Source organism: Aythya marila, assembly GCF_965140915.1.
Source record: "Aythya marila genome assembly, chromosome: 1".
In the NCBI taxonomy this organism is placed as follows: Eukaryota; Metazoa; Chordata; class Aves; order Anseriformes; family Anatidae; genus Aythya; species Aythya marila.
In genome coordinates this window covers 152,127,760-152,142,534 of record NC_139042.1, presented here as the reverse complement: position 1 = coordinate 152,142,534, position 14,775 = coordinate 152,127,760, and the positions used below count along the sequence as shown (strand labels likewise).

Here is a 14,775-nt window from a genome sequence, read left to right as displayed (position 1 = left end):
TTATAGCTGAGGGTTTGGGGGCAACGCAAAGGAGAGCACATGGGGATGTTGTGGTGTCACTTGGCTCCTCTGCCACGAAACCTGGCGGGTCTCTGGATTGCCAGGCGCCAAAAAGAGGTGTCAGAGGGGCCGCTCTCCTCCTCGCGTCAGGGCCCCCACAGCTTGAGGTGGGCTTCGTGGGCACGACGCCCGCTGCGCCCAGCAGCGCTGCCGGCCATTTTACCAGCTCCCGGGCAGAACCAGCGCCGCTCAGCCACCCCCTTATTTACATTTTGAGGGAAAAAAAACACCAAGAGGGGAAATCTCCCGGCCCTTTTCCCTCTCTATTATGAGGGAGCCGCGGCTCCAGGCGCTGTAGTGCTTCCGGGTGAGGGCCGCCCGCTCCCCTTTGTGGCAGCCGGAGCCCGGCCGGCAGCTCCCCGCCGGGGAGGGGGGGGGGGGCACCGCTTTTTGGGCTGGGGGGAGTTTTTTTTTTTATTTTCTTCTTTTTTTTTTTTTTTTTTTTTTTGAGCCGAGCCGGGCGGGGCGGGCTAAGGGAAAGGGGGGGGGTGAGGGGGGGGCGGTCCCGGCTCGCATTAATTACCGCGGCCGGGCGGGGCGGCGCTTCCCGCAGCCATCTGGCCGAGCCGGGGGGGGCGGCGGGAGGAAGGGGGAAGAAAGGGAGGAACACGGGAGGAGGAGAAGAAAGGGAGGAAAAAAAAATATATTAAAAAAATAATAATAAAAAAAATAATAACAAAAATAATAATTAAGGGCTCGGGGGGCACCGCGCCGGCGAGGCGACGCAGCGCAGGCACCCGCCTCCTCGGAGCCGCGGGTGGTTTTTTCTTTTTTTTTTTTTTTTTCCCCCTTTTTTTTTTTTTTTTTTAAATCGTCGCTATTTGATTATTTTATTTTTTATTATTATTATTATTCTTTTTTTCCCACCTCCCCGCGGCCGGGCTTTCCCCCATTTTGGTTTATGGAGAAAAAGAAAATGGTAACTCAGGTAAGGCTGCTTTGTCTGCGCGGGGGAAGCTCCGGAGCTTTGGGGCCGGGAAGGGGGGGGGGGGGGAACCGAGCCGAGCCGGGACCGGGGCCACCCCACAGCCTCCCCCCGGCTCGGTACCGCTCACCTGGGCCGGGAGGAGCCCGGAGGGAAGGCTGGGGGCTCGCAGTGCCCTCTAGGGAGAGCAGGGCAGCGGGCGGCCCCTTCCCAAACCGGGCTGCCCGGCCCCGGCCCCGCACAAAGGTAAGCGGGGGGCCGGCAGAGCCGGGGGCGAACCTCCCCCCCCCCCCCCACCGGGTCAGGGTTTGGGGAGGGTAGCGGTGGGGTTTTTGAGGTCTCTGCACGGTTTTGGGGGGTTCTTTGCCTCGGTGGGGTTTGGTATCTGCAAGGGAGGAGGAGGGAAAAGCGGCATCGGCGAGCTGGGAGCCTTGGGAGCCAGGCATTATATAACGCCCCGCAGTGCCTTGCGGAGCGGCGAGCCTTTCGGGGGGCTATTCCCAAGGCTCTCGGAGGGAACTTTGCTTCAAATCTGGGTTGATCCAAGCTCTTCCCTCCCCCCCCCCCCTCCTCACCCCAATCCTTCCCCTTCTGCGGAGCTTTGCATCGTTTCTCAAAGGGATGCCCGCGCACCAGCCTTGGCTTCCCTCATCCCTCGCCTGCCCGCGCCGAGGTGCTGCATGTCCCGCTGCTGCCAGAAGCGACACCCGCTTTGACCCTTGCCGTCCCCTCACCCCGCATCGACTTGTCAGCGCCTGAAAAATAAGCTCCCTGTCCACCGCGAGGTGTCTTCCCCTGCTCCCAAGCCCCACCTTCTGCTCCTGCTATTTAGTCCCTTCCATTACCCGTTCCTTTTCGCCCGGCCCAAGGCTTTCCGTTCGGAGACAGAAGAGCTCTGCGGAAACCTCCCGAGGCGCTCGGTACCTATATTTAGTGCCGTGAGTGATGCTCGAAAAGCCGGGGCTTTGCTTGCAGGCGGGGTCCATTTATCTGGCGCTGCCTCGCTGGGGATGCGCCCGGGTGGACGGAGGTGGATGCCCCCGAGCTGCGGCCGGGCGCGTGCACGTTTCGGAGTTCCTCCACGCAGCTTGGTGTGCGTGCTGGAAGCTCCCTGCCACCACCTCTCTGCGCATAATCCCTGCCTGTGTGCTGCAGAAGGGAGCCCGAGCCCTCAGCACACAGCGGGTGCGTAGCTGGTGTGTCCCCAAGACCCAGCACCCCAAAGCACGAGCTGCTTTGGGGCCGCGTAGAGCCGGGGAGGACGGGATGCCCAGCTGCTGGGGCGCTGGGTGAGGCACAGGAGGGCACAAGCTCACGTAAAGGTTGGGGATACCCTCCTAGGAGCACGCGTTGTTAGCGTTGCTTGACCTTGAATTATAAGTGCCTTAAAAGCGCGTGCTGCCCAGGGTAGGTTTTTGGGGTTTGCGCTGCGTATTCGCGTGCTGATGTTGCAGCTTCATGTGGAGCAGTAGGGGAGGAGAGCTCAGCTTGCCCTCAGCTCAGGGTTTTGGGTGAGCGGCTGGTGGCCCCAGAGTGGGAGATGAGGAGGATGGTGATGGTGAGCTCCGCCGCAGCGCTGCTTCTCGCAGGGGGCCTCCGGGGAGAGAGGCACGGCCATACCGTGCCCCCACTCTGCAGCGCTGCTGGGGGCAGTGCCCTGGCCTCGCTCAGCGCCTGCAGACCTGCTTCTCCGGGGCTCCGTTTCGTGTATGGGAAGTAGACATTGCTGGTATCTTCAGCTGGTAATTGCTGCTGAAGGGATTCAGCACCGCTGAACCGAACGGAGCGAGGTGCTGTCGGCAGGATCTCGCTCGGTTTGCTTCGAGCTCTGGATGCCGTTGTCTGCCTTGGCTGAGTTCTGTGGCATTTTAGGAGGCGAGCTCGCCCATTCTCTTTGGGAACCTGGGAGGCTAGCTGCCCTGTAGACCTGAGGGCTGGTGAACCAAAATACATGGGGGGAAGACCAGAAATAGCGATGGGAGGTGCTGGAAGGGGGAAACGTGCTTGAAAATAGGAAACCAAAATTGCTAATGAGAGCTAGAGCTCAGCTTCATTACCAGCAAGTACCCTGCTCTGATCCCCCTTAATCCTAAATCAGGGAAAACGAGCGTTCAGCGGGGCCCGGTACATCATGTGCTAATTGCAGATAAAAGAGAAAAGTCTTGGGGTGGATGGGAATTATACGGTAAAAGGCTTTCTCTCGGCGCGGGGAGCTTGCTGGCTTGCGTGGAGCACAAAGCCCTCCCTTTCTTGGACAGCCCAGTGCCTTGCTGGCGTTTTCCTCCGAATCTGTTTCCCATCAGGGCTGGGAGAAGGGGGGAAGGTGTCGAGCATCTCGCAGAGCGGGAAGGGAGCCGCTGCCTCCTTAAGGAGTCCCGCCAGCCCATGTGGCAGCCGGCAGCAGCAGCGGCAGCGCTGGAGCCTGCGTGCATGCCCGTGTGTGGCTGTGCGTGTGCCTTTGTAATGAATCACCCCGCCATTGTCTGCTCCCCTCCCTGCTGCCGTGCCTGCCTTGCCCGATGGAGCCTTTCACCTGGGCTGCTGCCTGCTCGCCGGCCTTCTTCCAAGACGGGAAGAGGAGGAGGAGGAGGAAGGGCTGCTGGCGGTAATGAAAGCCAGACCACGGAGAGCCGCTCTTTTCAGGCACCCCGCTTTCCCCCTCTCCCTCTCATCCGCTCCTTTGGATGCGGGTGTAGGCAGGAGCATCTGAAGGTCCCCTTTTGTGCGGCCCTGGGCTCACCGGGCTCCATTTTGCGGCACCATCCTGCCTGCCAGCCTGCCCCCTCTCGGCCCCCCGGCACCCCCGGCGGCTGCAGCCAGCACCGTTTATCTTGGCACGTGTTTGCCTCGCTGCGCTCTGCCCGGGGCTCGGGGAGGTGATGGCGTTTGTGGCTTGGAGACTAATTTATGTCCTTGTTAAAACGAACCAGCGAGCGGCCTCATTTTTTCCAGAGGTTTTCTTCCCTTCCCCTTCCCCCTTCCATAACCCTTTCCCTGCCAGGGCCAGCGTGTGGCTGGGAGGCGACTGTGTGCAGCCCGAAGTTGCCGCTCGCTCGGGCAATGCTATAAAAAAATAAAAAGCAAATTACAAAAAAAACCATGCAGAGCTCCTTAAATGGAGATCTTATTTAAATCAGAGCAGCGGCTGACTCATTAAAGGCCTCCCTGTCTCCGTTTCTTTCCCCAGCCTCGTTCCCTTCCCTTATCTCCCTTCGTACCCGGTGACAGTAATGGATTTTTGGCTGCCCCCCATGCTGGGACCCGGAGGGGGGGCTGTGTATTTGGGGATATGCGGGGACAGGAGAGGGGGAGCCCCGTCACGGCGGCTACCTTGTGCTAGCTGAAGCTGTGCGACGCATCCCGCTGTAGCAGAGCGTCCTCCTTTGTCTGAACTGTCTGCAAGCGAGCCCGAGTGCCAGGACAGCCTCCTCCTCCCGTCCCGTAGGTCTGCTTTAGGGTCTCTTCCACCTCCCCTGGGTGCTCCAGGATCTCCTCCACCTTCCCCCTATCATCCCCTCCCCAAAATTAAAGCTTTTTTTTTGCACATTGAGGGATTCTCTCCGGAGCTACCACTGTTCCTCGTCCCCTTCCCTTGCTTCGAGGATTGCAGCTCCCTTTTCCTTTCGGCCAGGCGTCCTCGCTGTTTGCTCTGTGGTTTGGTGTCACCCTGCAAACTTGCATGAGCTGTCTGAGGGGGATTGCTCTGTTCTCCATCCACGGCCTCGTGCTCTTTTTGTTTTTTTTTTTTCCTTTTTTTTCCCTTTCTTTGCCGCTCCGAAAGTGGTGCTCGCTGACGCGTTACTTGACTTTTCTGCCTCTGTGTGTATCCCCTAGTTCTCGCTTCCCTTCTGCTGTTTGTCGTAGGACCTCGTTTTAGGGCTGCGGGCACCATGTCAGCAGCTGAGGTTTGTGTGAGAGGAGTCCTGGCCAGGCCCTTTTCCAGGAGAATCTCCCCCGGAGATTGAAGGATGGATCTGCAGCTCGCTTGCCCTGATGTAAGGACATGTTTGTTTGATGTGGGCCTATGGATTGTGTCTGTAACTTGTTATGATACCCAGGGATTTAACTGCTGCCTGAGAAGGGCTTATTCTTAAGGGCTTAAAAATCAATGGGGCCTGTCAGAGCCCAGTGAGTGTTTTTTTTTTTTTAATTTTTTTTCCTTAAATGTGCCTTTTTTTTTCCTCTTTACCACCTTTCCTGAGCGCTTTTGGACGCCTCGGGGTAGAAGCAAACTCGCAGGGCAGCCTCGGGATGGCAGGAGCTGCGTTTGCCGTTGCCTAGGCAGGGTGGCGATGTGAAAGGGAACCCGATACAGCAGGGCCATTTCCTTAAGTCCCTGTCCTAGAAATAACCTCGCTGCTCCCCGGAGCCTTTCTCCTGCAGGTGCCTGGGTGACGAATCCCAGGTACCCGGGAGGGGAGAAATGAGGATGCCAGGGTTCGCGCTGTCACCCTCAGCTGGAAAAAAAAAAAAAAACACCACATAAATGTAAAAATACCGTTCCGGCGCTATTTTAAGAGCTATTAATTTGTGAACTATCCAGATCAGTGCAAAGGGTTGTCGTGAGCTACCAGAAATATTATCAGCTGGAGGTTTTGAAGGATGGGGAGCCCTTAATACCAGCGGTGTCTTTCCCTGCAAGTTGCTCGGTTCTGATGGCTCCCCTGCATTTAATTAGTATTGAGCGGCCCTTTACTATAAAATGAACGCCAGCGCAAAGGGGAGCGGGGGTGAGAGGGGATTTAATTCTTTATTTTCATAAATGGCCAGGTCTTATTGACCTTCTTGCTGGATTCAGGTAAAATGCTTGACCCGTTTGCCTCCTGGCTGCAAAATCCCAGGATTGCCTAAAGGGTATCCCTCCGAGGAGTCTCGAGGAAGTGGTTAATTTGCCTCAGTATGGGCTCAAATGGGATTTGAAAGGTTGTAGTCAGGCACTGTCCCTATCTGACGTGTTCCCTGGAATCTGAGCAGAGAAATGTTGCTTTCCTACCAGATCCTGGTTTGCTCCGGCAGGGACAGGAGTGATCCCGTGCTGTGCGGGATGGTTTTTGTGGGGCTGCGCGGGGTGGTTGTGCTGTGACCAGCAGAGGCTGGAGGTGAGTAGGCTCCTCTTGCAGGGTTCACTGAAGCCAGAACAATTAATGCTGAATGGAAAGCTTTTGCAAAAATAACAATAATAAAAAAAAGCGTGCTTTGAATATGGAAAAGAAACCAGGACAAATGCTGGGCCTGGTCAGCAGTGATTTGTTTGCAATATCTGATTTATTTATATGGCTTTGCAATACCGTCCATTGATACAATCCAGCAACGTTATTCATGAACTGAACCGAGTGTATCAAGACACTCATGCCCTTCAGTTCTGGGGCACTTTTATATTTTAGCTCGGGAAGGGGACCTCTGCTTCTTCTCTGTATTTCCATGATAGTCTTTAATCACCCAACTGCCTGCTATTTTTTTTTTCCACAAAAAAAGGAAAGAAAAAAACCTCCCATCCCCATCGACTCCGGTCCCTGTGGCACCACGGTGACCTCTGCGAGGATCGCTAGCAGGGCTGCCCACCCCAGCTGCATCCCACAGACCTCTGCCACTCGCGCTGGGTGTGTAATTAGCTGGTGTTTTCGGCATGTATTTGCTGACAGCAGAGGAGTGGTGACTTTTTTGCAACGTTAGGTCCGCTCTTAGGTTTGGGGAGCGTTTGCCAACGGGCACGGTTTCCCTTCTCTTCCGTCCTTCCCTGACCTCTCCCATCCACCCAAAGCGGATGGCTGAGGTGAGGCAGATCTCCTCCTCCTCCTCACGATGTCCAGCCAGTAGTTTGTGCTGTCCCTGTCTCCTTTCCTCCTAGTTTGGCACACTATTTCTTTGCCGTGACAGCTTCAGTTCTTTCTCACCTGACTCTAAGGTCTGCTTATTCGTCCTCTGCTCTCTTCCTCCTCACTTCAGTCTCCTTGTCGTATGCTTTAACCATCCCACCTGCCTTTTTCTGCTCCTGTTGCAGTCCAACGTGCCTGATCTATCCCTTTCTCCCCCAGTAACCTTGTCCTCTTGGCTTTCAGGCTCCTTGTCCCAAATTACTTTCCCTCTGCTACACCTACAGATTGGTTTCTTGGTTATTTTACGTCTTGCCTTCGAGGTGGGTAACTGCTGTGCCCTATCCTTAGACCTTCAAATATAGCTCTGGTAGCAAATGTACTGAATAAAATGTAGTTTTCTATAGTTCTGTTTCAGCATCAGTCAGATTTTGGTACCTTTTCGGTATCATTCCTCAATGTAGATCCCTGAAATGAAGGTTTTTCTGCTAAATATGAAGTCCTAGCGGGGTTTTCAAGCAGGCTTGTTCTTTTTTTTCCCCCACCCCATCATAAGACAAAACGTTCTCCCTGCTCCTTTCTCAGGTTGGATTGATGTGGCTGAAATTAACAGCAGCAAAGCAAATCACCGACCGCCAACTAAAATGCAGATAGCATGAATAAAAGGGTCCGGATGTTTTCTCAGGATGGTAAACAACTGCAAACAGGGTCTTAGAGTGGGAAGTATCAGCCAGCCTTAATAATAGGTGGCACGACTGGCCCTGCCTGTAATGGAGACTCTCTCCCTGAGCAGTCGGGCTCTAAATACCCAAGTGGAATTGCGCTCCAAGTAGCCTGTAATCTGAGGGTGCAAGGAGACACCAAAAATGTCCCAGTAATTGCGAGGGTAATCATCCAGCTGCCTCTGAAGGCTGCCCTCGGGCTGGGAGGCTTGAGGATGGTTGAAACCCTCTGAACTGTCCTCCTGGGTTACCCTGCTTAAAATTCACGGGCTCTGCAGTTGCGGTCCTGGGGAGCGCAGGCTTTCTGCCTGCTGTGGAAGTCCTGGGCTCCCCGAGCTGTCTGACTTTCACATAATCACTCCTGATTAACCAAGGTCTAGATAATCAGAGGGTGACCTGTGTGGTGTACAGACCTTCGTTCACCTCTTGGGGGTCTTACCGAGGCTCCCTCCAGTCCTCAGAGCAAAATCTGCTTTAAATTCCTGAAAAAGCCAGACGTAAAAACGCCCCGGAGAGGACGTCTGATTTCTTGGATAGCGTTAGTCCTCCTTTGTCACACGTACCCTCGACGGATGGAGAAACCCTTCATTTAATTTGTAGCTTTCCTTGTTTTATTTTATTTTTTTTGATGCTGTTCGGCGTGGCACGGAAAGGAAGGTTATCAAAACTCGGCCAGCATGCAAGGGGCTTTGCAATATTAGGGAGCGGGAGTAAGAAAGGCTTTTGTTTTCCAGCCTGTGTCCCTTCCAGCTCTGGGAAACGTCATTTAGATAAATAGGGCAGCGGGGGAAAGGACTTGAGCGTTTCAATAGGCAGAGTTTTCAATCTGTGGTATCCTGCAAAGGATCCTCCCAGCCTGGATCGGGAGGCAGAGGGGAACAGAGCACGGCAATTTGGAGGAATTAGTGAATTAGCCAATTTGTTAACTCTTGGTTGGGCTGTGAGGCGTTGTGGTGTGTTAGCTTGGTGCTCAAGTACTTAACACACGTTAGTTTGCTTTAACTTTGCCCTGGCTTTCCTTTGTGTGCATGAAGGAGCTGTTAAATTTGGGCAGGGTATTAGTATGCTGAGCCATCCCCCGAGCAGCCCCTGACCTCGTTGCAGCCTGAAGCTGTTTCAAAGCATCACCAAAGGGAGGGAAAGCACTTCTAGGAATCCCTCTTAGGGTTGGTTTGGAGGATTGTGTTTTGGTGCTGGGGCTGGCTTAGTTCAGACCTGCACGGTGGAGCCTGTCTGAATTAAAGGGCTTGGTGTGGAGGGAACTGGGAGCGATGGGGGTTGTGACTGGAGGCTGTGGTGTGGGACCTCGGGAGACTTCTGTGCTCCAGGTGTCCTTCACGGGGACCTGGGGAAGAGATTGTGCATGAGTGTATGGTAAAAGTGACTGATAAAGAGGTGTTTTAAGAGCAATGTGTGCTTGGCGCTGTGCTCAGCATCGGGTCCCGTCTTCAGGAATTCAAATAAAAAGAAAATTTCAGGATTAGCTCAAGCTGACTGTAAACTTTGCTGAAAAGTGGCTCCCTGCAGCCCATTCCTGTGTGCTCCCTGCAGCCCATTCCCGTGTGCTGGTGCTGCTCCTGGGCCGCTCAGCTCACAGACTTCGTAGTTTGGTGTGGAGTGATGCTGGGGGACTGCCCGACCCTCGTGGTGGCAGAAGCTTTGCTCATCCAAGCCAGCTGTGAACCAGCATCCTCAGAGGTACTTTTTGGAGGGTCTTTTAAGTCTTTCAAGCTGTTGTTGGTTAAAATACCGTGAGAATGAGTTTATCTGGTAACGTGAACTTCAGAAAGGTAGGGAAAAAAAATTGCTGCTGAGGTCTTGATGCTCCCGTCAGAAAGCGGGACTTCTGTGCGCTTTGTCTTATTCACTGAGACGAATCTAAACAGAGCAGGTTAAATCAGATTAAGGGTCCCTGAGCTGTGTTTTTTATCCATTTTGAACTTGTAGCTTTAGGCAGTCTGGTGGCGACTTGGCCGAAACGAAGAGGCTCCTGAAATCAGCCCCTCTGCGCGGAGGTGGTGATGTTCCTGTCCCTCTTGGCTTGCGGCTCGAACGTGATTTCTTAAGGCTTTTTTTTTTTTTTTTTTTTTTTTTTTTCCTGTTAGCAATGCTCTTAATTAGCTCTGACAACGAGCTGCGGGAGTTGCAGCGAGCGTGGTGCAGAGGGAAGGAAGGAGAAAGCTGTGCCGGAGGCTGCGGGCTGCAGCTCGCCCGGGAAGGTCCGTGCCTGGTGGGGACCCACACGGGCAGAAATGCGGCTCCCGGCCGGTCCTCTGCTGAAAGCAGAAGTATCCAGAAGGCCAGAGGGTGGGTAGGAAACTCTGAGCGCCTTGGTCTGTCACACGGAAGGGAAGAGGAACAGCTCGAGCCGAGCAATCGGAATTTCTTAATATTTTGGGGGAGCGTAAAGGAAGGTGAACCATCCAGGAGAGTGCATTTTGGAGAGGAGCACGGTGTTCTCCAAATCCTCCTAGGGCTCCAGGTTAGCTGTGAGGCTCAGTGCATTGCCATACGATTTTTCTGAGATGCTCTTTGGCGTAAATCTCAGCAAAAAGAAGTTGGTGGTGGGAAAGACCCGCGTTAGATTGACGTGCAGAGCTGTGCTGAGCCTCCTGGGCTCGTATTTGGGTGCGATCTCTTCAGCGGATCTTGAGTGGATCTGCTGAGCGCCTGGCTAGCCCTGGAAGATCTCAGCCTTGCCTCTGTACCCTGTCGCTTTCCGACCAACAAAAAGCAATCCCAGTTCCTTATGTCCTCGTTGCTTTGTCTCAAAACTTCTCCATCTTCAAAGAAACAATTCAAACCAGTGCATTTCTTGCTTTCAGCTCCTTGAAGGATCAGCATCTTGTGACCGCTCGTGCTCCAGGATCTCCTTCCTCCCTGTCCTCAGTCAGTGCTGTGCATTTCACACGTCGTACCTCCGAAATTCGGAAAAACTGGCAGGGGCAGCTGAAATCTTGTGGTGTTTTCGGTCAGCTGTCAGTGATAGTAACCCGATCTCGGGCAAACCCCTCCCTCCCTCTCCCCAGGGTGCCTGCTCTGCCATTTGCGTGCCATTAGGGCTGATATGATCCAAATTAACTTCTTCAGCTGTTTACATTTACTTTCTGAGTCATGAGAGGTCTGCGGGAGCCACGAGATTCGGTGTTGTTTTCCTTCCTAACACTTTTCCTTTTGTCTTCGAACGAACTTTTTATCTTTTCTTGCCTGGGATCAGATGCCTTTTATTTATTTATTTATTTATTTATTTTTACCACATTAGCGTGCTGGTGGGCACAGGGCCCATCACGGGAATAATCGGCAGCTGCTCTGTCAGCGGAGGAGCACTCATTATTTTGATGTCTGCTGCAAAATGGTGGCTCCTGCGCTAAATGACTCGGTGAGGTAATTGCTCGTCTTCCAGGATACGCTGCTTGCGCTGCGCAGGAGGTCTCTTAATAGGATGGAAAAAGCACAAGGTGGTTTTTTTTTGGGGCCAGGCTGAGTCTGACTTCTGAGCAGATCCTTCTCAGTGATGTTGTTGAGGGTTGTGGTGGTTGGGAGCGGGGATGGAAAATCCCGGCACTCGCTGCTTGCAGGGCAGCAGGATTGGTGGCCCTGTCTGAGCTAGGCTGCTGTGATTGCTATTTTCTATTTTTGATGTAAAATGTGTCTTTTTGGAGGTGTTGCTGCTGATTATCCAGCAGCTTGCAGTAGGAAGCTTGTTCCTGATACCTCTCAAGGCCTTCCCTGCGTAGGTAAGACCCAACCACCCTCAGAGAATGGTTTGGGTTGGAAAGGACCTCAAATACCACCTGGTTCCAACCCCTGGGTTTTCTGAAGGCTTCCCTGCCCTGTGTGACCAGTGGGTGTTTTCTGTCCTCTGAGTCTGGTGAGGTAAGTGGGGGAGGCTGGCACGAGAGCCCAGTTTTGAGCATGGCCGTGGATTTTATGGCCTTGTAAGTATGATCCTGAACCAGTGCCTTAAGGGAGTTTGATTTCCTTCAAAATACACTGCAAAATTTTTGTTCCTCCCTCATATTTTTTTTTAAAGTTCCTTTATAGGTGCAATTAAGAGGGGGGAAAAAAAAGAAAAGCAAGCTTTTAGCACCGTGGTGGTTAAAATCGCCCCCCTTACCATGAATGGCATGCAAATGACAGCTGATGAAATGAAAGCACTTTCTGTTATGTCCTAAACCTGTTTTCTAGCCAGTTTTCTCCATGCCAATGCTGGCCAAGTCCTGTGCATCTGTCAGCATCCCAGGGAGAGCCAAGCAGAGCTGCTAGTGACGGAGGAGCACCCGCGTGCATCTACTGCTTAAATGAAGGAGAGGAGCTGCAGGGGATAAAGATGGGCTTTCACGGGTTCTTGCTCGACCAGGCAGTGAGCTTTTGGGTTTGGTGGTTTTGGTTTTGTTCCTCTTCTCAAGGTTTGTTCTGAAGTGGCCTCATTTCTGCGGGGGCTTTAAGCAAATCCTCTTTCCCTCATCGCTACGCCCCAAAGCCAGCGGCCCCAGAAGAGGTAAAAGCACACCTCGCTGGAAAGTAGAGCACCTTTTTACCTTTTTTGCGGTGTTTCTGCCTGTTTGGATGGTAACTGGAGCTGTGCTCATGAATATTTGAGGTGCTCAGGTGCCTGCCGAGGGCTGGAGGGATGGGAGGTGGTCGGGGCAGGAGGGGCAGAGCAGGGAGCGGCCGCGGCCCTGCGTGTTTGTGTCTCCTCTCTTATTCTAATAGACTTCTCATCGGGATGAATGTGCTCTGAAATATTTATTGCCCTCTTTAAATATTCATCGCTGCAAAGGCAGCGCAGCCGGATGGCAGCAGCAGAGCCTCGAGGGACAGGGGCTGCAGCAGTCCTTGGCATTTCCTCTCAGCAAGACGATAAATATATATATATACGTGGAAAAAAAAATAATCGGGCATTCCCCCACTGCAGGATTGACAGGAGCAGCCAGGCGTGCAGCTTGGTGTTTAAAAGTCTGGTTTTTAACAGAAGTTTGATGCGTGTTTGGTACCTGATGTCCATCACGTGTAAGCTGCTATTGCGCCAGCTTACACAGGGATGCTCTAAAAGTTAGGCACAAGTGCAGCAGGGTTGTGGCAATAACATCTGTTCATTGTCCACGTAGCCTCTTTTTCGGGGCTGAAGCTGCTCTCAGGTGTGTCTTCACGTTGTGCTTAACCTAGCACGACCGCGGGCTGCTGCGAGGAGGATGGTTCCCCTCGCCTGCCTGCCCTGCTTGGGGCAGATAGCGGGCGAGACGGCCGGGTTTGGGACCGAACAGAGGAGTATTGTTTGCATTCATGTTCTGGCTGTGGCCGTGGCATAACGAGGTCTCGCAACAGCCAGGGGAGGCAGCAGAATCGCCTCTTCCGAGGCCGCTTGGTGGTTTATCGCATTAGCTGGGCCGTGTAACTCCTCAATCGCTTGTTTCTCTCCATAAGATTAGGTCATTCCGCTTATAAACGCGTCTGCTGCTTGGTGTAATCTGCTTTCCTTGCTGTTCATCGACTTCCCCCAGCTTCTCGTGGCTTTCTAGAGTATTGCCCTATAGATCCACCTCTACGCGCGTTGCAGGCCGGTATGTCTCACCCTGACACCTCTCTTCTGAACTCTGTAATGTTCACAGCGTAAAGGCACGAAAGAAGGGACCAAATCCTTCCCAGTAGCTGACTTAATGACTGTCATTTAGAAAATCAGCAAACAAAATAAAATGGTGCCTCTTACCACAGCTGAATTCATCAGACTCAGCTCCTGGCTATTGGTTTTCCTGATGCTTTCGCTCATTTGATTAAATATTATTAGTGCCCAGTGTTTTTTTTCCTAACCATTAATGTACTTTCACAGAATAATGAGTTGGCACTTAATTTTTTTTTTTTTAATGATAAGCAAGATAGGTTGGGGTGCTCAAGTTTTTTTGGTATACAGCCATGTTTTGTGTCTCCCCACCACCCTCCCAGTTTTGTGGTCACTTTGTGGCTCTTTCCTGTTCCCTTTTGAGTTAATTCCCCTTTTAAAATGCATATGTGAAAGCACGTATCTTATTTTTCATCTAGCCAAGGCCACACACTGAAGTAATATTGCTCTCGTTTTCTTGTTGGTAACATATCCAGATGATTTTACTCATGCTTTTTTTTAACCAGGCTATTGCTCTGGTGAGTTGCTTCTCTGTGGCCCTCTATTCCTTTCCAGCATCCCTGCTTTCCAGGATACAGAACGAAGGCTTTCTTGAAAATGGAAAACTCATCTTGGAACAAATGAATAACGAGATAGGAGAACGCGTTGCTGGAATGGAAAGTCATTGTGGGAAGAAATCTGCATTTTTTAAACTGTCAAAATTCTGTTCTCGAGCATATGCCAAGTCACAGATTTCCTCCACCCCGCACCCCGAGAGCAGCTTGATTATAATATTGTTGCTTTGTTATCGAGTCCTGGCACTTGAGTCACAGATGAGTCTCGTTTGCCTTGGCTGGGGCCGCGTGCATCCGAGCCCGTCTGTTCAGCGCTGCATTGTGGCCGTACCCACGGTGAGGATGTGACAGGGCTGGGAGCTGTAACTGCCTGCATTGAAACAACAAAACACGCAAAAAAACAACAGCCAACAGCACAAAAGAGATCCTCGGGAGGAGCTCTGATGCTGTGTTTCGGTATGCTGCATCCGTCTCGTCCCCCACCTTTGCTCCGTAGTCACGTCCGAAGGCGCAGCTCCGCGCTCTGCTTTCTGCCAGCTCTGCAGTTCTTTCTGAGGCATTCAGAGCCTTCCCAATTGATTCCAGATGTGCTCGCCTGCCCGGCGTTTTTCTCCCTTCCTCCTCCTCAGCTGGCAGCGGAGGCAGGGCTGCTTTTCCGTGCGAGGTGCTGGAATCGGTACGGGCAGGAGGGAGGGCTTCTTGCTGGCCGGGGAGATCAGGGGGATCAAAGGGGCCTGCGTGAGTACGATACAAATGAAGCTGTCCGGGCTTTGAGGTTTTCTTTTTCTCACTAGTTGGCCCTCATCAAGTAACCACGCCAGCTCAGAGCAGCACCCCCATGCAGCGAGCAGCAGGGGAGAGGGGTGCAGGGAAGCCGTGTGCCAAAAGGCATCTTCAAAATCCTTCCTAGGAGAGCACCAGGTACAGAGAGAGATCCGGGGGAGTCTGTCACATATAGGTACGTCACGCAGTAAGGGCTTGGAGAAATTCCTGGGACTAGAGTAGATTTGGATCTTTCTAAGGGGCTGAATGAAAATCCAGAGGGTTTAACCCTCAGGAAAGAAGCCCGAATTCCTGGGGC

At 52.8% G+C, this 14,775-nt stretch overlaps 1 protein-coding gene across 11 annotated transcripts in view; it reads left to right on the top strand.

The window, feature by feature from the left end:
* Positions 1-14,775, top strand: part of RBFOX2 (RNA binding fox-1 homolog 2) — a 158,247-nt gene that overhangs the window by 76,574 nt on the left and 66,898 nt on the right. Inside the window, exon 1 of one of the 11 annotated variants that reach the window (XM_082753293.1) lies at positions 677-988. The exons of 9 other annotated variants lie outside the window; for them this stretch is intronic. In XM_082753293.1, coding sequence (XP_082609419.1) covers positions 962-988 — 27 coding nt within the window. In that variant the 5' untranslated portion in view covers positions 677-961. Of the gene's footprint in view, positions 1-676; positions 989-4,890; positions 4,981-14,775 lie in introns of those variants that run through there. One more of the 11 variants, XM_082753294.1, reaches the window with a different exon arrangement.